This window comes from Portunus trituberculatus, chromosome 19 (assembly GCF_017591435.1).
Source record: "Portunus trituberculatus isolate SZX2019 chromosome 19, ASM1759143v1, whole genome shotgun sequence".
NCBI classification, from domain to species: Eukaryota; Metazoa; Arthropoda; class Malacostraca; order Decapoda; family Portunidae; genus Portunus; species Portunus trituberculatus.
Window position 1 is genome coordinate 18,737,553 of NC_059273.1, and position 21,538 is coordinate 18,759,090.

Consider the following 21,538-nt stretch of genomic DNA (forward strand, 5'->3'; position numbering starts at 1 on the left):
ATTGGTCTGACTTGTAGGATTGTCTTCCATGACCAAGCTGTGTCTTCATAACTGATGAGTCTTATCCTTGCAGCCTGACGATGACAGAACCTCCGTGTCCAGTGGCAAGTCCAACAAAAGTGCCAAGGGCATCAAGAGGAAAGAAAAAGAGGATGACAAGCCAACACATTCATCTCTTACCAAATCTGAGACCAATGAAAAAAGAGTTTGCTCAGGTGGGAGGGAATTTGAGGTGTCTGATTCGCCTCTGCTCACTTGGTCAAGGCTGCTGCAGCCATCAACCCCACACAGTTTGCTTTGCCACCTGAGATGCTGCTGCCCTCCAGCTTTCCAGGAGAAGCCAAGTGTAAGTGCTCAAGGAACATTAAGTATTCCACAGATCAGTCAGTATTTTTAACTCATGAAGAATAGGTCACCTGGTTTTGTTAGATGTTGTGAATGGTGACTTCTCCTTGACTATGAAGTTAACGGTTCATGCCACTGAACTAACATAAAAAAAAAAAGACAAAAAAAAAATATTTGCTTGTCTTTCAGCAGTGTCTAAAGGTAATGGCAACAGGAAAGGATCCCAGAAGAAGAAAGCTTATGAATTGGACAATGGATTAGTGCCATTGCCTGCCAAACTGTGTTTCCAATGCAACAAGTGAGTTAAGTGTTCTTTGTAAACCAACTTTGCCAATGTCCTTGCATCAGAAACTCACTTCTTACAATTTATTTGTATTATAAGTGAAGGTTCCAAAGTTGTTTAGAGTTAAGTAAATTAAGTACTGAGAAAAAACGTTGAAACCTTATATGGATAAACACTTGAAAATGGTTGAGTCAAGATTTGCAGTAATACTGAATTAAGACAAGCTAATCCCTCCCTGTCCCTTGTGCAGGAGCTGCCGAATAGGTCCTCTCATCCCGTGTGATTACTGCCAGTTGTTCTTCCACCTGGACTGCCTGGACCCGCCCCTCACCACACCCCCCATGAACAAATGGATGTGCCCCAACCATCCAGAACACTTTGTGGTGAGATGCTGACACTATTTGTGCCTCCATGTATTTCATTAGTTTGTTATAGTTTTGATGCCTTTATTCTTCCAAGAGCAAAGATTAGCTAAGAGAGTTACACCTCCAACCATTCATTTCCTTCACACATTTTCTACTTCTTTTCATCTCAGTATTAAGTTGTTTGTGTGCACACCCTCCTCACTCTCTTGTCATACTTGCATATACTTATTTATTAATTAAGCTTACAATGTTTTGCCAATAGTGCTAAGAGTGTGGATGGTGTGTGTGTGTGTACGTACTGGTGTGTATTGTGCTCCCTGGACTATCATTTGTAGAAATGCTGGTCTAGTGTATGGGTAGATAGATAGATAGACTATTCTAATGCATTTTAAACCATTCAACTATTCAGTGATTCTCCAACATATACCTTTTACCATTGTTGTTATTAAGTGTATTTTGTTTATTTATATCCTCCTCAATTTCATTACTAACAGTCTTGTATTTCTCTGTCTCCAGGACTCTACTTTGTTAACATCCCATAGTCTGACAGAAAGAGTGAAGCTGTGGGATAAATTCACTGTTCCTGTTGACCAGGACTCCATACGCCTCAAGTTCTTCCAGCAGGTGCACAGAAAGAATCCACCCTTCCGGTACAAAGTGCGGCGTGCCCTCAGATCCAGGATACGAGTGAGTGCTGGCTGTCGAGGCGTGTGTTGCTCATCCACAACTTGTTCAAGTGACCTTTGTTTTTGAGAAAGTTCAAAGAAATGATTTGAAGTTCAAATCTTTAAAGGATTTCATTATTTTGTTTTTTCTTTTCTCAAATAGTATATCTACAAATTAAGACAATGGAGTTCTACATTTTTTATCTTATTTTCATGGAGCCAGTTGTGAATTCAGCAAAGGCTAAATTAAGACATCCTCTCACAGGTGCCACAAGCCGTCAAAGACCAATATGCAGATCCCCCTGACTTGCTGCCTCGACATGGCCCACCACAGTACCTCCTGCCTCCACCTTCCCCTTGCGACTTTGAGGCCTCCACTGCCACCACTGTACCTGCCATCACCACTGCCAGCAAGGAGAGGCCTGCTACCACTACCACCACTGCCACCACCACTGCGGCTGCCATCACCAATGCCTGCAGCCTTCGGTTTAATCAGAGGTTGGAAGTGAAGGAGGAACCAGGAGCCATATCATTGCCAATGGAGGAAGGGAAGGATGGCTCTGAGATGGAGGTGAAATCTGAAGACAAGAGAAATGATACTGAGAGAAAAAATGCAACCAAAGAGGAAATTGATGAGGTACTTGACTCATTTTTTTCTCTCCCAGTAAAACATGAACAAATTTTCATCCTCATTAATATCAAAATGCTTTTCTGATCCTCCTTTTTTTTATTAGAATTTAAGAAATTTTGCTAGTTAGAAATTGACATAATTTTCATGAATGTTTTGGTAAAATTTTAGTGGTTGGCTGGCCTGTTATGCTTACAAGCAAGCATAGTGAAGCACATGGCCCGCAGCACCTCTGGGAGCCTCAGCAAAACTCAAGATCGCCCTAAAGAGCTCAATGGACCCACTCCACTGGGAAGTGGCAGTGGTGGCAGCATGGGGAGTGATGTTGCCCCATCCTTAGAGCGGCCAGGCTGTATGAATGGTGACCTCACTGCCCATGAACTGATTACAGGCAAGCATAACCGCTTTACCACTGATCCACGGCGGCAGCAGACCCCTGTCAACAGTGGCTTCCAGGCCCCAGCACCCTACCTGCCTGCCAAGAAAGGCATTCTCAAAAACCAGAAGGGAAAGTAAGTGTCTCCAAGGCTCAGTGTGTCATAAGACGGGAAGATCAGTTTTTGTGATTGTTGTGAAGGCCTCTCAGCTCTGCATAGAAATGAAATATATGAAAAGGATTTGGTGTAGTCAGTAGTTAATGCATTTTTTTTTCCCAGGGGCATTGCTACTCCAGGGATAAAGGCTCCCCGACAAAGAAAACAGACAGCATCAGAAATTCTGTCTGAGACGTTAACATCACTAGCCTCCTCTCTGCAAAACTCTATCACGGGCAAGCAGGGTGTGTAGTGTCTGTATTTGGTGCCTCTCCACACGTCTGTCAGGAAACATGTCACTTGTCAAACCTTATCATTGAAATACATTAAAGATATGACCTAGCATCTGCATTCCCTCAGAGGTGTCCCTGGGGCAACTGGAGCGCTCAGTGGTGGATGTCTTGGCCTGGCAGCGGTTAGAGGAACTGCTGTGCCCCCCTCGCCCCTCGACACCCCCAGTGGTAACTAAACCCTTGCCTGCCCGTGCCCTTGTGTGCCCTCTCATCCAGGACTCACATCTGCAGGACTGGGCTGTTAAGACCCCAGCTCCCTCCTACTGCACTGAGCCTGTGCCCATGACCTACAGGATATTGAGAGTTGGGAAAGGTAGGACTCCATGTATAAACTTTGGTATGTGTGTGTGTGTGTGTGTGTGTGTGTGTGTGTGTGTGTGTGTGTGTGTGTGTGTGTGTGTGTGTGTGTATATGCATGCATGCATGTACTTATTTGTATTTACCTAGTTGTATATTACAGGGATCAAACAGGACTCATAGTGACCTGTCTCCATATCTACTTTTAGCCAACTTTTCCTTCAATTTGTTCACACTTTCTGCTGCTACAATCTCTTCTCTCAATGCATTTCAAATGTCTGCCGTCCTATGTGTAAAACAAAACTTTTTTTTTTTTTTTTTTTTTTGTGTGTGTGTGTGTGTGTGTGTGTGTGTGTGTGTGTGTGTGTGTGTGTAAAGATCATGAACATAAATATCGTAATTTGTTTTTCTTTTGAGCAATTAAATTATTTATTTTTGGGATTTCATTTGTGTTCACAGTTTGATTTTATATTTGCTAGGGCATGACATTTAGCTAATCTGTCAAGAGCATGTAATGAATTGGTACTTTACAGTGTTAAGTCTTTAGTACAACAGTCACTAAATGGTTTGCTTTCATTACAGGAAGTCATAACCACCTTGACTTGAGTAAATATGGTCACTGTAACTACATATCTCAAGAGCATGCGGCAATATTCTTTGATGAGGTAAGTCAAGGCTTGTTGGATGTCCTAGAGTGGCTGGGCTACTGGACAGGTTTGCAGGAATGGCTCTAGACTAAGGGAACAGATTATCAAATCTTGTATAGTGGAAGAATATTGATGCCAAGATCATATATCAATCAAAATAATGTTTTTTAATTGCCTTATTTTATTGAAAAGTTAGATATGATTCTTACTTTTGCTGCACTCCTGAGAAGTCAATATTATTTTACTATGTACACATGTATATATATTTGTAACCTCTTCATTACCATGATGCATTGTCATATTCATTCTACTTGCTATTTGGTGATTTTACACAGCTTCAGAAATTTATGAGGGAATTAAAATAGTGGATTCTCAGCCCTCAGGCCACTAATCTTCTGACCTCCATAGAGACTTCCTAATGCAAATAAAACTATCTTATACCCAAAAATCAAGGTAAAAATGCATCTCAGTAATGAACGGGTTAAAGCAAACAATGTTTCTTAATTATCAGATAGAAAAGTTTATATTGAAAATTTTAATTTTTTTTATACAGATTTACACTTTTAATAAAGAAAGAAAACAGAAAAAAAAAAAATTTGTGATGAAAATTTTTCATCTTAACATTACTGGTGATTGAATTATAAAAGGTGGAAAAATGTTTATATAAGAAGTATATCTTGATCAAAAGGATTTTTTTGCTTTAATTTTTCTCTTTTAAGATGAATGTTGTTATTATCTATACTGCTTTTCTAATAACTCTAAAGGACATCTTACATGCCTTTGATGGTAAAGAACATATCACATTTATCTAATGAAAATTTTAAAATAGAATTTTGATTTTAACTTTTTTGTTTTTAACTAAGTTCTGAACCTGTATAAGCTTCCAATAGGATGTTTTCCTGTAATCCCTAGTGGCAGAGCTGGTGTTGGCCCAGCTTGATTCTTTCACTACTACAGCATCAGTTTTATTGTATTCTAGATACCAATACATGGAAAATTATTTAGATTTCACAATGACATTTCCTACAAGCAGAGGTTGGAAATGTCTCAAGTTATTTATCCATTATGGTTTTGTTTATATTTGTTCTGGTTAAGAAATAATGATCAGAAGTTAGGAATTTCTTTCATAATAATAAATTGTATTTAGTTGAGTGACACTGACAGACAGGCCAGAAGAGAGGCAAGTGCTGTAAGATTACCTTTCCCTTCAGAGCACCGGCCATTACGAGCTGCTAAACTATAGCTGCCATGGCACACGGGTGGACACTGTGCTGTACCAGTATGACCCAAGTGAACGCACTGTCAGCCAGGCACCCCCACCACCACTGCTGCAGCAAGTCAGGGCTATAATTAATCAGAGGACAGGTCACCGAACAGAGCAATCACGTCAGGAGGCCATGACAGACACTCCTGGCCAGGTAAATATTGGTGGGCCCTTAAAAAAAGTGCCAGAAAATCCATGTGCCTATTATTTTATTGATTTGATTGATTTATTTCCTTAGTAATTATTGATTTTAGTATTTATTATACCTGAATGTGTGAACGCATTTTACAAGTGGAGGTGTGGGTCCCTCCTCTCTACATTGTCTTTTGTCGTGTATTTTCTTTGACATCCTCAGCACTACATAGTTCTGCCAGCCTGAACTGGCCTGGTAGATAGTCAAGTATTGAATTCATATTTGTTTTTTATTGTAAAGTAGTAAACATCAAGTATTGTGATTAATTGTCTCATGTAAGTACAGTTTTATACTGAAAGTAACAATTTATATAATTTTTTTGACAGTCTCTCACACGGTGTAACTGTAAGCGAGGCAAGGCGAAGGTGGGAGCCGCATCCCGAGCTGCCCCGTCAGCAGGCACTGGTGGCTGGGAGGGCGGTGCAGTGCTTCACCACGGCTCTCACCTGGGGTTTGGGTGAGTACTGCTTGTGAATCATGGTCTTTTGGATCATCTTCAAATATTAGTGTTCTTTTCTACCTTTCTGCTATTCACATATCTTAATTAGTATTCATAAGTTATCATATATATATACATAGGGTAAGATTGGGGTAAATGGAACACGGGTGTAACAAACAGCGCACATAGTGTCTGCTCTACCAATAATAAAATAGCTTTTCAATCAAGCTAAAGGAAGAAAATGGGAGAATCCAAGATGGTGGTAGAGCATTGTTGATGTCACTAGGGATGACCGCACCAGACAAGATTTTTGACATTCAGACTTTAATATTATTTTTTGCACATATGATATAATAATTTGTGATTACCAAAACTTGCTGATTGTAATATTGTTTTTAATAGCAAAGATAACATGTCTATGATAATATTGGAGGAGAATGATAGCCAACCAAACAATTCCTCTGCCACCATAAGTTAGAAGTATTTGAATGGTATAATGGTTATAACAAAGGGGACATGAGTGAAGTTCTAAGGATCAGTAGCAGGGACAGAACCAGAAATAATGGGTCTAAGCTTGTGAAATTCAAGTTTGAGAGAGAAATGGGAAGAAAGTGGTTTTCAAACAGTGGTTGATGAGTGGAATGGACTCAGTGATCATGTTGTTAGTACTGAGTCAATAGGGAGCTTTAAAAGAAGATTAGATACATTTATGGATAGAGATTATAGATGGAATTAGGTAGCTTTGATCATACAGGGACTGCCACATATAGGCCTGGTGGTCTCTTGGAGCCTCCCGCTTTTCTTATGTTCTTATATTCTTGTGAATGTATAAATATTCTTCACACATTGGGGGCCTAATGAATGGGGGTGTACCAAACTGTTCAGAGTACCCCCGTTTTTAATCACCTTTAAATATCCAATTCACTAGTCCTTTTCTAGTGTGCAAATTCATAGTCTTTATTTTTGTAATTTACATTTTTATACTGAAAACTGAAACTTTCTTTGTTTTATAGTTTATAGTTAATGGAAGGAGTTAATTACACATAAAAAGTGGTATAAGTAGTTATATATATATATATATATATATATATATATATATATATATATATATATATATATATATATATATATATATATATATATATATATATATATATATATATATATATATATATATATATATATATATATATATATATATATATATATATATATATATATATATATATATATATATATATATATATATATATATATATATATATATATATATATATATATATATATATATATATATATATATATATAGGCAGGTTAAGATTATGACTATTGCCTTCTTTGACTACTATTTCATTTAGGAGTGCTATATTTTGGTTTTTACTATACTTGATATAGTAAAACTAAATTGTACTGACCCGTAGGGTGTTGTTTGTCATTCTGCCAGATTTCCAACCAAAACATTCAGCCTATACTACTCATGGTTCTTTAATCATAGAATTATCAACAAATGGCGTTCTAAGAATATTCTGACTTTTTCACTAAATAGCAGGTGATGCAAATAAATGTTATATACCAAGTCAAACGAAGGTATTTCATGGACATGTATGACGATGTGGCGTGCCAGGACGGACGACGTTGCCACTCAGCCCGAGGTGGGATTTCCCCTAGGGGAAGGGGGAGGAGTCAGGTCACCACGCAGGTGCAAATCAACTCGCTTCTCATTTTGTCGCCACTATGGAAGGACACACTGACACTTTCTCGTCTGTGTGTTGTACAGCCAAACCAAGAAGTTTGTCTACAGAATTAATAGATAAAGCTTGCAAGGACCACTTTTACCAATAAATCAAGCGAGGAAGAGGACAGCAGGTACAGCTGGTATATCTGAAGGCACAGTGAAGAGGATTTGTCCCAGTGCAAACAAGATATACACAACAGCAACACAACCTTATCAGTGTTTCTTTTCCCCACTCATTATATTACACTGGGTATCTCGAGAGGACATAATAGTAAATATTTGGTAAATTATTAACCTCATTTTCACTTTTATAACCAGCACCTTTACTGTATTAATTTACCTATGGCATCTTCATGTCTTGTCCATCACTTATATTTTTTTTGCGAAGTCATGCATTAAAATGAATGAATAAAGAACAGTTATGTATTGCAGTATTATTGATTAATAATTGATTTGTGAGAATAAAGGGAGCAATCTTGGTAGTTTATTGTCTGTGAATCATATAAACGTGAGAAAACTAATGCTATGCTTGATAAAACCAATACGTACAGCAGAGAGGTTGTGGGCCATGCTACAGGACAGTTCAGCGGAAATGCCTAACCAGTCATGTTGGAAAATGTTTATGGTTCCTCACCAGTGGAAAAATGTGATACTGCATTTTATATGTATTATTTTCAATATGCAGAATCTGAATATGGTTTCCATTTTTATCTGTCAATTGCAAATAAGAGTACAGGTAACTCTCGATTTATGCGATAGATGCGTTCCAAGAGGCATCGCGTATATCAAAATTCTCGTAAAACAAACATGTAATTCTCATAAGAAGCAATAGATAGTAGGGGGGATGAGGGATGTGGTCCAAAAAAAAATTGTACAAAATACTCTATTTAATTGGCTAAATTAACATGTTTTTATTATTTACCATTCTAAATACTAGAAGTGTATTTAAAGTAAAGGGAAAACCAAGAAATAATAAGAGAAAACAACAAAACAAAGAATACGTAAACACAACACTCACTGTTTCACTGCCTTCACCACTCACACCACAGTCAGTCACCATCTTCCTCTGAGCTTTACCACTTTATCAAAAATCCACCTATCAAAAATAACCCCACATGCAGGAGAAGATGAAGGATGTTTTGGGGCCATCTTGGTGAATTATAGGCAGATTGAAGAGATTCTGTCTGTACTCAGTGGTGGCAGACTGCAAATGAGGCACGAGAAGAGCGGAGCTCCCACTATTGGCCAGCTGTGGAACTCTCTGGCGTGCAGTTTGAAATTGCGTCTGACGCTCAGTTTGAAAATGCGGTTGGGCCAAATCACGTATAAGCAAACTGATCACGCAAATTAAATCAATTATAATATTTTTTTGGTCGCGTTGTAACAAAAACGCATAAGTCAAACACGCGTAAATCGAGTTACCTGTAATTTGACCTCAAAATAGGGATGTCAGGGTGAATACAATACTGTAAGACTTGAAAATCTCATGTCTAGGAATGTTACTCCTATTTTTGTGTTGTTTTAGTTATTTGCTATACAAATTTTCACTATACTAAAGGATTTTCAGGAACCTAACCCTTTCGTATAGCAGGGATCACCTGTATGTGTGTGTGTGTGTGTGTGTGTGTGTATATATATATATATATATATATATATATATATATATATATATATATATATATATATATATATATATATATATATATATATATATATATATATATATATATATATATATATATATATATATATATATATATATATATATATATATATATATATATATATATATATATATATATATATATATATATATATATATATATATATAAGTTGGAACATCGGAGAAAAAAAAATTCTTACCTTTATTCTTTTGGTTGGCTTGCACATTGGAAGGAGGCATTGCAAGGGAGGGAGAGACAGGCTTATTGTGTAGAGGAAGCTGCAGAAGGTGCTGGAGATACTGGGGCTGGTGAATCAAGAGACACAGAACCTTACGGTTGGGAGCCATAACCAAGAGAGAGAGAGAGACAGTGCAAACAACCAAAATGGCGTATGTTCAGAGACTTGAGATGCCGTCTTCCTTGCCCTACAACCACAACAAAGCCTATTCTTCTGCCGCGCGCCCGAAACTAGTTCGTGTTTGTTTACGTCGCTTACGACGCTAAACCACGTAAGACGGAATGACACCTAATATTATTTTTTATGTTTTTATGGGCGCGTTCGTAACCATGAAACGTCGTCGGCGAGGCAAATGGGCAAGCCTCTTAATGTGTAGCCCTTTTCACCTAGCAGTAAATAGGTACGGGATGTAACTCAAGGGGTTGTGGCCTTGCTTTCCCGGTGTGTGTTGTGTGTTGATGTGGTCTCAGTCCTACCCGAAGATCAGTCTATGAGCTCTGAGCTTGCTCCATAATGGGGAAGACTGGCTGGGTGACCAGCAGGCGACCAAGGTGAATTACATATGGGGAAGGAAAAGCAGAAGTACTGTATGTTAAGATGCATATTAATAAAAAGGAGTTAACAATCATTGTAACATATGTGCCACCAAAAACAAATTCATGGACCAATCAAGAATATAAAGACATGATAGATGACACAATAAGGAGTCTAATGAGAATCGTTAAAGAAAGGAGAAAAGTGATATTAGTAGGAGATTTCAACTATAAAGAAGTGGACTGGGAAAATTATGAAAGTGGTATGGGGGAAGAAGCCTGGGGAGAAAGATTCCTGAACCTAATGATAGACAATATGATGGACCAGAGAGTAAAGGAATGCACAAGATTCAGAGGAAACGACGAGCGAGATTGGACCTAGTTTTTACAAGGGTATACAAATGAATGATGATATAAGATATAAGTGCCAATTGGGAAAGAGCGACCATGTAATATTAGAAATGGATATAGAAGAGGAAAGGAAGATAGAGACGATTCATACAAAGGAGACCGATTAAATTACAGAAAGGCTGATATTGAGAATCTCAAGAACTATTTTAAAACGTAAACTGGGAGGAGATGGAAAACTCAGAGACGATGCAAGAGAAGTATAACTTATTTTTGGAAATATACAAAACAGGAGTCAGGGAATATGTCCCAAAATATAGACCTAAAGAAGAAGGAAAGAAAGATTGGTTTAATGCAAGATGTGCTAGGGCAAAGGAGAAAAGAGATGGAGCATGGAAAAGGTGGAGGAGAAATAGAAATCCAGCAAATAAGGAAAACTTCAAGGCAGCGAGAAATGAATATGTTAAGGTGAGGAAGGAAGAGGAAAAGAACTTTGAAAAAGACATTGTCAAAAAATGTAAGGAGCAACCAATATTGTTCTACAGATTCATAAATGGAAAAATTAGGCAAAAAGAAACAATAGAAAGGTTAAAAGGAGAGAACTGGATAGTGGAAGACCCAAAATGTATGGCAGAACTATTAAATAATAAATTCCAGGAGGTCTTTACTAAGGAATCCAAATTTGAAAGGCCACAGGGTAATAGAGAGACAATCTATATGAAAGAGATTAAAGTAACCAAGCTTGAAATAAAAGAGTTAATGAAGGAACTGGATGAAGAGAAGGCAATGGGACCGGATGAAGTCTCAGGCAGAATACTGAAAGAATGTAGGGAAGAACTAGCAAGTCCTATATACAACATCATAAAATGCTCAATAGAAAATGGAACAGTACCAGTAGAATGGAAAAGAGCTGAGGTGGTTCCCATATATAAGAGCGGAAGGAAGGAAGAACCTTTAAATTACAGACTGGTATCACTAACTAGTGTAATATGCAAGATGTGTGAAAGAATAATAAAGAAACAATGGATCGAGTTCCTTGAAGACAACAAATTAATATCAAATAGCCAATTTGGTTTTAGAAAAAGATGGTCGTGTGTAACTAATTTATTGAGTTTCTATTCTAGAATAGTTGATAGAGTACAAGAGAGAGAGAGAGATGGGTTGACTGTATTTATTTGGATTTAAAAAAGGCATTTGACAAAGTGCCACATGCAAGATTACTATGGAAGTTAGAGGAGAAGGGTGGCTTAAAAGGAAGCACATTGAGATGGATAGAAAATTATTTGAGGGGGAGAGAAATAAGGACGGTAGTTAAAGATATGAAGTCCAAGTGGAGAGCAGTAGAAAGCGGAGTGCCACAGGGTCAGTATTGGCACCAATACTTTTCCTCATTTATATTAACGACATGCCAGAAGGAGTGAACAGCTACATAAATCTGTTTGCAGATGATACGAAACTGTGCAGAGTTATAAAGCAAAAGGAGGATTGTGAAATACTGCAAAAAGACCTAAATAAGATCTGGGAATAGAGTAAAAAGTGGGAAATGGAATTCAATGTGAACAAAAGCCATGTCATGGAAATGGGAAAGAGTGAAAGACGACCTGTGGGAATCTATAAGATGGGAGATGGAGTAGAACTAGAGAAAGTAAAAAAGGAAAAGGACTTAGGAGTGACGATGGAAGAAAACAATCAAACGGTAAGCCATATTGATAGAATTTTTTGAGAAACATATAATTTGCTAAGGAATATTGGAGTAGCATTTCACTACATGGACAAAAAAATGATGAAGAAATTGATAAGTACTATAATAAGACCCAGATTGGAATATGCAGAAGTGTGGACCCCTCATAAAAAGAAACACATAAGAAAGTTGGAGAGAGTACAAAAAATGGCTACAAGAATGGTTCCAGAATTTGAAAGGATGACATATGAGGAGAGACTAAAGGCTATGGATCTGCCAACCCTGGAACAAAGAAGAGAGTGAGGAGATCTGATACAAGTTTATAAATTGATCAACGGAATGTACCAAGTGGATAATGAGAAACTGATCCTGAGAGAAGAATATGACATTCGAAGCACAAGATCGCATAGTAAAAAGCTGAGAAAAGGAAGATGTCTGAGAGATGTTAGAAAATATAGTTTCCTGCAAAGATGTATTGAGACGTGGAACAGTTTAAATGAAGAAGTAGTGTCTGCAACGAGTGTGCATACTTTTAAAGTAAGATTGGATAAGTGTAGATATGGAGACGTGGCCACACGAGCATAAAGCCCAGGCCCTGTAAAACTACAACTAGGTAAATACACACACACACACACACACACACACACACACACACACACACACACACACACACACACACACACACACACACACACACACACACACACACACACACACACAAGATGTGTGAAAGAGTAAGAAAGAAACAATGGATCGAGTTTCTTGAAGACAACAAATTATTACCAAATAGCCAATTTGGTTTTAGAAAACGTCGTTGTGGAAAATGAGAAACTGACCATGAGAGAAGAATATGACATTCGAAGCACAAGATCGTATAGTAAAATGCTGAGAAAGGGAAGATGTCAAGAGATGTTAAAAAATATAGTTTCCCAGAAAGATGTGTTGAGACGTGGAACAGTTTGAGTGAAGAAGTGGTGTCAGCAACGAGTGTGCATAGTTTTAAAGAAAATTTGGATAAGTGTAGATATGGAGACGGGGCCACACGAGCATAAAGCCCAGGCCCTGTAAAACTACAACTAGGTAAATACACACTGTGTAGTGTAGTGGTTAGTATGCTTGACTCACAACTGAGAGGGTCCAGGTTTTATTCCTGGGAAGTGGCGAGGCAAATAGGCAAGCCTCTTAATATGTAGCCACTGTTCACATAGCAGTAAATAGGTACAGGATGTAACTCGAGGGGTTGTGGCCTCACTTTCCCAGTGTGTGGAGTGTGTTGTGGTCTCAGTCCTACCCGAAGATTGGTCTATGAGCTCTGAGCTCGCTCCGTAATGTGGAAAGCTGGCTGGATGACAAGCAGACGACTGTGGTGAATTACACTCTTTATTCTTCTGTCTTCTCACCAATGCACTAGTGTCCTGTGGCATCCCTGTGTAATCTGTATACTTACTGAAGGGTTAGTTGTATTTGAGAAACCATGGAAAGGTGTAGGGTGGTATCATCAGTGTAGGGTTGGATAGGATAAGAAGTTTAGTATAGATCACTGATGAATAATAGAAAAAGAATGGGTGACAGGATGGAACCCTAAGGAACACCTCTCTTAATAATAGATTTAGGAGAAGAACAGTGGCCATATACTATAGCAGCAATAGAATGGTTGGAGAGGGTATTTGAGATGAAGCTTCAGAGAGAAGGATAGAAGCCATAGGAGGGTAATTTAGAAATCGAAGCTTTTTACCAGACTCTATCAAAAGTTTTTTAGTATGTCTAATATGACAGCAAAAACTTTTGCCAAAATTATGAAGTAATAGACGATTAAGAATTTTCCTGTTGATGATTGACTAAAAACTTCAGATAGTCATGACATTTAAAGCTATAAGGCGGTAGTTTGAGGAATTAGAACGGTCACCCTTTTTTAGAAACGGACTGAATGTAGACAAACTTCTAGCAGGAAGGAAAGGTAGAAGTTTATAGACAAAGTTGAAAGAGTTTGACCAGGCAAGGTGCAAGCATGGAGGCACAGTATTTTGAGAACAATAGGAAAGACCCCATCAGGTCTGTAAGCCTTCTGTAAGTTTAGGCCAGTTAGAGCATAGAAACATCATTGTGAAGGATTTTAATTAAAAGCATGAAAAAGTGAGAGGGATGAGGAGAGGAAGGGACAAACCCAGAATCATCCAAGGAAATGTTTGAGAGACGAGTTCATCTTTAGAAACAGATGACAATGCAGTGGTGCCATTGGGGTGAAATTAAGGAGGAAAAGATGAATAAGCAAAGATATTGGAGATGTTTTTTTTTTTGCTAATTGTCAGAAGTCATGAAGGAAGTTGGATGTCAAAAGATCTTGACCTAACTCATGTTAAAGGAACTTTATATTTAATAAAAATCTTGTGTAATTTAGTTCATAGATAATGAAAATGAAAATTTGCTTGGTAGGTCCTTAAAGGAGAGCTTTTATTCCCCTCCATTCTTAACATTTAATTATTTTTTTATGATGGCAACACAAGTATGTATACATAAGTTCTCCTAATATATGTTTTTTCATGTCTGATAAAGTAAAGCACTGAGGTAAAACAATGCTTTTTGTCTCAATCAGTGATATTGACATGATAAGGATCTCAAAAGATTTTGACACCATCTATTACTGAAGGAGTTTTTGGCAAGTTGGCAACAGACTTGGTGAGATTCCATAAAAAAATAGTATAAAACACATGAGATTCAGGTGATAGAGGGGTCAAATACCTTTTGTGGGCCACCTCTATCATGTATAGTGCAAGAACAGGATGTGTTAAACCAAGGTTTGGAAGGTTTAGGTCAAGGGAAAGAGTAATAAGGAATGTACTCCTTTGTTCCAGACATCACCTCTGTTATGCTCTTAGCACACAGAGATGGATCTTTGATATGGATTCAGTAGTCAAACCAGCCTAATACCTCCTCAGGTCCCCCCAACTGGCAGAGGCAAAATACCAGAGGCGCCTCTGCTTTGGGGGGATCCTGAGTAGGGATTGGGTGAATGGTACATTGATATATTTCTAACATGGACATCAATTCTTGACACACTGTTTTGAATCCTTGTTTCTTTTATGTGACAAAATACATGGATGACTTGCATGGCTTCCATGGAAGAGTTACCTGAGGGTGCTTTTAATACAAAGTTTTTTTTTTTTCCTGAGGGTAATTAAGGATGTATTGCAGATGCCTCCAGTTTGTGTTTAGCATCATGGAGGAGGCTAGTAAAGCTGACTGGGTGAACACAACCATCAAGACTTATGAAAAGTTTTTCAAGCAGGAGGAGGAAGAGGCCCAGCAGGAAGAGGAAACAAAGGTGAAAGAAGAGGTGGAAGAAGAGGAGGAGGATGAAGATGAGGAGGAAGAGAAACCTAAAAAGGATAAAGCTGCAAAGTCATGAGATTAATCTAAAGTTAACTTGACAATAATATTGAATTTGTAGCATTTCCAGATTTTTCTAGAGATGGTCATTGAGAAGTGTGGAAGGTCTATAATTTATATGCAGAATCTTACAATAAGGAAATAAGAATGGCATTTGATAGATACAAATCATAGATTTTGAAGACCCGAGAAGTGAATATCTTCCAAGGAAGTGTAAATAAGGTACTGATGATGTAAAGAACTTTGCCTTGTAAAAGACAATGCTCATATTTTATTACAGGTGATGACCAAACAGGACCACATAAAGTTGGAAGTAAAGGGCATTCGTTTTTAACAGAATCTCTAAAACAGATGTGTTCACGTACAATGTTACTAACCCAGTGCAAAAGCCAACTCTGAGGGAGGAGTGTGTGGTGCAGCTGAGTGACTCGCAGGCAGCAGTCCCCGGCAAAGTGTTAGGGGTGGTGCCTGGTGAGTACTGTGGGGAAGTGTCTGCACAAATACAGCAGAGCCACACTGTAAGGACGGAGAAGTCTCCTGGTTGTGGGAGGCAGTGTTGCCGTTTCTTACTGTTGACCTCCAGATTTTTCTTCTGGTGGCATCTTTAACAGCATTTTGTTACAAGTATCTTTGTAATTTTATCCAGTTTCTTGTATAAGAGATGATGTTGGTACATGGTTGTAGCTTATATTTTGTGTACCAAGAAGCTTCTGTGTTATCTACAGCTCTCAATATTGAACAATCTATATGTATTTTTAGTGCTAATATATTATGTAGCAAATAATGTAAATAGTGAATTTTAATGAATGTCCTTATAAACTGAAACAAGTATTGTACATAATGTACAAATTTAATGATGTTATTTTATATAAAGTAAATTGTACATGAGGAGTCCTATCTTCCCTGTGTTGCCTGGCCAGCCAACCCTCACCTCTCCTCCTCTAACAGAGGTCCTCTGTGGCCTGTCGTGTACATAACCAAGTTAAAGCTCATACTCATTAATGCAAGACCTCTACACTCATCTTCCAGCCAACATCTGTTACGTAATCTAGCAATCTTGTAAATGTTCTGAAAATTTAGTTTTTGTCGAAATATTTTATTATTTTAGCCAAGAATGCATCATTATATAGCCATTGGTTTATATAATTGTACTTTTTTTTTTTTTGTAGGAAAGAGGATGTTTTATTTTCATAAAGCAAACATGTTTAGACTGCCAAACTCTGAATGCCCTAATTGTGTAAAAATTTTGGATAGATGAAAATCTGATATCTGTTCTTTTGGAACTCAGTAATTAGCAAATGCTTTTATATTTTTGAGTTGATCATTGGAGTTAGGGAAGGTTTTGAATGTGACTCAGTGTGTTGTTGACAGTTTGGGAACAGAGTAATGTACCTGATGCTTTGGTCGTGGTGTGTGTCGCTAAACCACACTTTATCCTTATGAAGGAACTCTTTCTGCAAAATTTGTGTTATCCTGTGTATGCCTTTCAGACATTTGACCTTAGTTTGCACAGAGGCTCAGAAAGGATCAAAGATAATGTTTAGAATGAAAAGCTTAGGAAAATTGTGTACATTTAGGGATTTGAAGCCCATCCTGCATCCCTTACCTCCCTGACCATCCACAGCCTTCTGAACCACCTCTGCTACTGGTCATTCATTGTCACTATTAATAAGTGACACTATTTTCAATATAAAGGTAACTGGAGTCCATTATACAGTAAAGAATGGCCTGACAAGATGAGTCATGTTGCTCACATAAGATGCCACAGTGCAGTTCCTAAATGTTGATTATGTTTATCACTGCCCTCTGTACAAAAATATTCTTTTATACTGTTATTTTTTGGCATTTTATGCTGTCTGTAGTAATTTGATTTTGTGTCAACACTATCATTAAATGTGTACACATCAAATTTGCAACAGTAGATCTTTATAAGTTTATCTTCTCCGTGTTTATTTCTGTGCAATACTTTTCTTGGTGTAGGCAGTGTTTAGGCTGCGGTTTTGGGATAAAAGTTGGATGTGTTACTAGGCATGAACAATGCTGCCTTGTGATCCTCTACTAAAATGTTTTATTTATGACCAAAAAAAAAAAAAAAAGGAAGGACACTTCCTTAAATATTCAGAAATTTTGAATACAAGGGAAAGAACAGAAATGATACATGTAGTGCACTGACCTGATTTATGAAAGGCAACAGTTTTGACCATCATGTTACCTTCCATTGATAAGATACAATTCTAGATAAGATACACAAGAATGAAAATAGCCTGTCTTAGTATGGTGGTAAATAATTATGATGGCAATAGTTGGTGAGCTGTATTGCCTTTGTGCTGTCTGGTGAAATCAGTGGAGATTTATTTCTTTAAAAGTTATGGATGATTTTCTAGTAGTTTATTCCATCTCCCAAATCAGTAAATCCTTGTTTGATGTAGCTGTGATCCAAAATCCATAACTTTAAGTTAAACGAAGTAGAGGAACCCTTCCTCACTACAGTCTATTAGAAACACAATTCTTGTTACTCGAGTATTACGTGCATTAAAGGATATACAAGAGGAATACACACATTTACCACCACAGATGATCTTTGAAACCTTTTCATAGTCCTGTTATGTAATATAAGATTAATTTAAGAATGAATAGATTTGCTGTCCTTGTTGACTGAATTGATACTGAATTAATTTGGTTCACAAAATTGGTGTAACTCAACACTCCAGCTACCATCTCATACCAACTTTTTTTTTTTTTTTTTTTTTTTACCAGATACATAATTTACATAAGTTTTTGCTTTCCTGAAAACAGAAAAAAAATCAACAGCACTAATTACAAAAGTTTTATCAGCATGTTAAACATTTAAATTTTTCAAGATGAAAATATTAGTGTCAAATAAACAATTGCATGACAGTTGTAGAACCAACACCTCCAAATGTAAAGCTACCACAGCTAAAGACCAAGGTTTGACATTGTTACAGAGGATCAGAGGGTAGCACAGTGACTGAGGCAGGAATTGCTATACATTTAAACTGCAGGACAATATCATTACATGCTTGTTTTTTTTTTGACAAACGCCCGTTCTTCCTCACTCCACAAATGTCCCTTTTGATATAATACTCTTCACACTTACCATTTGTTAGTGTTCTTTCATTCACTTTCTTGTACTACATACAAATGTTGTTACTACAAATTAAATTGAATTTAGAGTTTATTGGCCAAAGGTGTTATTCACACACACACACACACACACACACACACACACACACACACACATATATATTAAATAATAAAAAAAAAAAACAATGAGCATTAGATCTATGCAAACTGAGATTGTGTAAATTGAGGTCAAGTCAGTGTCTGTATAGGGAGGCCAGGCCTGTCTTATCTTTTCTGTACTTCAGTTACTGCAGTTACTGTGTATTAGCTTGATTACATGTCAAGTTGGCTGGACCATGAACTATTTACACCTGTAAGAAACTAAACAGTCTGAGTTGACTAAATTATCATACTTGTAACAGAGTACAAGATGTGTTGAAATATATAGAAAGTTTATTGGAATATTATATTGAAATTCAGTGACTTACAAGAGCATTTCCTTGTTTGTATAAAGCCATTGTGTGGACCAAGTTTTTTGATGTCTGAGTTTTTAATTTGTATTTCCTCAGTCAAATATTTTTGGATTTGCATACTCAAAATCCTGTAGCATTTGCACCTCCTTTAAAAAGATAGAGCTAAAATTGATTGAGCAGAATGGGTTTGTGATAGATTATTTTGGGCATTGTAGTTTTGAGATGAGTCAGCTGTTGTGTTTCATGTTAAGTTCTCTGTGTTTGTTACTTCCTGATCCTGTTATTAGTACTTACTTCACTCGACTCAATAAGCTTGTGTGCATACAGTTTTTTCCATTCTATTTTATTTATTTTTCATCTTAGATTTTTTTTATACTACATTTTAAATTCTTTATTTATCTTTTTATAGAGCTAGAAATTATTTGTATCTTGAGTGCAATCTTGCCTCTTATAAACCCTCCATGGTGGTTCTTTTCTTTGCTTAATAATTTATAAGGCAATAGTTGCAGAGGAAAAATTCTCCAGTGTTGAGAGGAGCCAATGCTTCTGAACACTTCATCTGATGCCTATTTTTCTATTAGTTAACAACTTACTGTAAGCCTGATATATTTATGTATAATTCTGCATTTTTTACACATCATATATGCAATGTAACTTTATGTATAGTAACAGTCTCATTCCTTAAAGTCACAGTAGTGGTATGAGTTTTGTAAATCATGTTTTGAGAAATGTAAAACATACACCCACCCATCCACACTTCCACTCATTTACACACACACACACACACACACACACACACACACACACACACACACACACACACACACACACACACACACACACAGCTTAGCTCGGGCCCTGTAATACACAAATAGGTAATACACACACACACACACACACACACACACACACAAGTTTTGTTAATTATTTTGTATGTAAGATTCATTATTTTTGTATTGGCAGATAGTCTAAGCTTTCATACTGTATAAACAAGAATAGGAAGAGAAGGCCTCAAAAGAGGTATAAATTAAACCATTTCCAGATAATAATAAGAAATTACAGCATTAACCCTTTTTTGTTTATTTTTAAGTTTCACATGTTATTCCTCACTTCATGAAGGCAGAATGAAATACCTTTCCTGAAAAATGACAATCTAGATGCATTTCTTCACAGTTGCAACTTGTAGAATCAAAACATTTAATGTGTGCTATGTGGGTTTAAAGAACTTGACTGGTACTATTCATCACATTCATTTTCATTGTAATGTACACAGTCACATTTCCTTGCCATATCACAGTCATCGTTCTAATTTCCCTCCCTCAGCTGTGTAGGGCCACTGGTGTCTGCCACTCCTTCTGTTGGTGCCGTGTCTTGGTAGCCTCGGTGGACAGTAGCAGATCCAGGCAGTCATGTAGGGCCAGACACTGTGACAAAATTTTTAACAGATGCTTACTTCAGAAGTTTATAAGTGTTTCCAGCACTACTTCACCAACATTATAGGTGAAATGTAAGAATAAGATGAATAGATCAAACTGTGGAACTCCCTCTCCCTGTATCCTCTTGGATCTGCCACTGGTGATTGTTCCCCTTGTCCTTTGCCCACCACTGCCTCCACCCATGGTGGATCTGAGTCTTCCAGTGCAGGGTTGTTTCCTTGTCTCATTGTGAGAGAGAGAACACTTGAATCGATGTACATTTAGGAAAATGTACAAAAGTGAAATCCGTACCATGCTCCCACAGCTGAAATCTGCAGTTGTCTTTGATTCTTTCCAAAAAATTTCAAAAGCATTTTTATATGTTTATACTGTAGTAAGAAAGTAAGGTAAGGGCACGTTTTGTCTCATTTGCTGATATTATTTCTGATGCACTTCCTCTCATGCAGTCTCTGCTCTAACCATCATTTCTATTTTTTTCATTTCTATTTTTTTTCCTTAAGAGTGAAGTTTGAAAAAAAATTGTACAATTTATAAATTTACTCCTTATTTAGAATTTAATTCATTAGGAGAAACTAAGTTTACTAAATTCTATCAGAGGTAATGAATGAAAAGTTGCAAATAAAGTTTGTGGACCACAGGCACAGGCATTTAGTTTAGTCTTTGGGCACAGACATTGGTGAATGAAGTTCCAGTTTTCTTCACTCTTATGGAACTCTTGAGTGAAATGAAACAGCAGTGGGATGCAAAGAAGAGAAACAAACTAAGAATTTGATGTCTTCATGGTCATGTAGCTACTAGCTTTTTCCTTGAATTTACAAGTGGTAAGGCTAGATTTTGATGGAGTTAAGTATTGTCTACATATTTTGTGCCATTTGATGACTGGAAACTGTGTAGGTTTTGTAGAGACTTGAGACAAGAAAGGTGGACTGGTGAGGAGTACAATTTGGTTGTGGATAGTCTTAGCCATGTAAACAATCATAGCTATCAGTGTTGCAGTAGTTGTGTTT

At 37.2% G+C, this 21,538-nt stretch overlaps 1 protein-coding gene across 1 annotated transcript in view; it reads left to right on the forward strand.

The window, feature by feature from the left end:
- The window catches only part of LOC123506238 (PHD finger protein 12-like), a 21,850-nt gene extending 3,063 nt beyond the window's left edge, over nt 1-18,787 (forward strand). The window contains 13 exon segments of the mRNA XM_045258163.1: nt 74-254; nt 257-346; nt 535-643; nt 879-1,011; nt 1,510-1,680; nt 1,924-2,295; nt 2,458-2,798; nt 2,943-3,064; nt 3,180-3,425; nt 3,992-4,074; nt 5,268-5,474; nt 5,840-5,970; nt 15,344-18,787. Coding sequence (XP_045114098.1) covers nt 74-254; nt 257-346; nt 535-643; nt 879-1,011; nt 1,510-1,680; nt 1,924-2,295; nt 2,458-2,798; nt 2,943-3,064; nt 3,180-3,425; nt 3,992-4,074; nt 5,268-5,474; nt 5,840-5,970; nt 15,344-15,557 — 2,400 coding nt within the window. The 3' untranslated portion in view covers nt 15,558-18,787.
- The last annotated feature ends 2,751 nt before the right edge of the window (nt 18,788-21,538 follow it).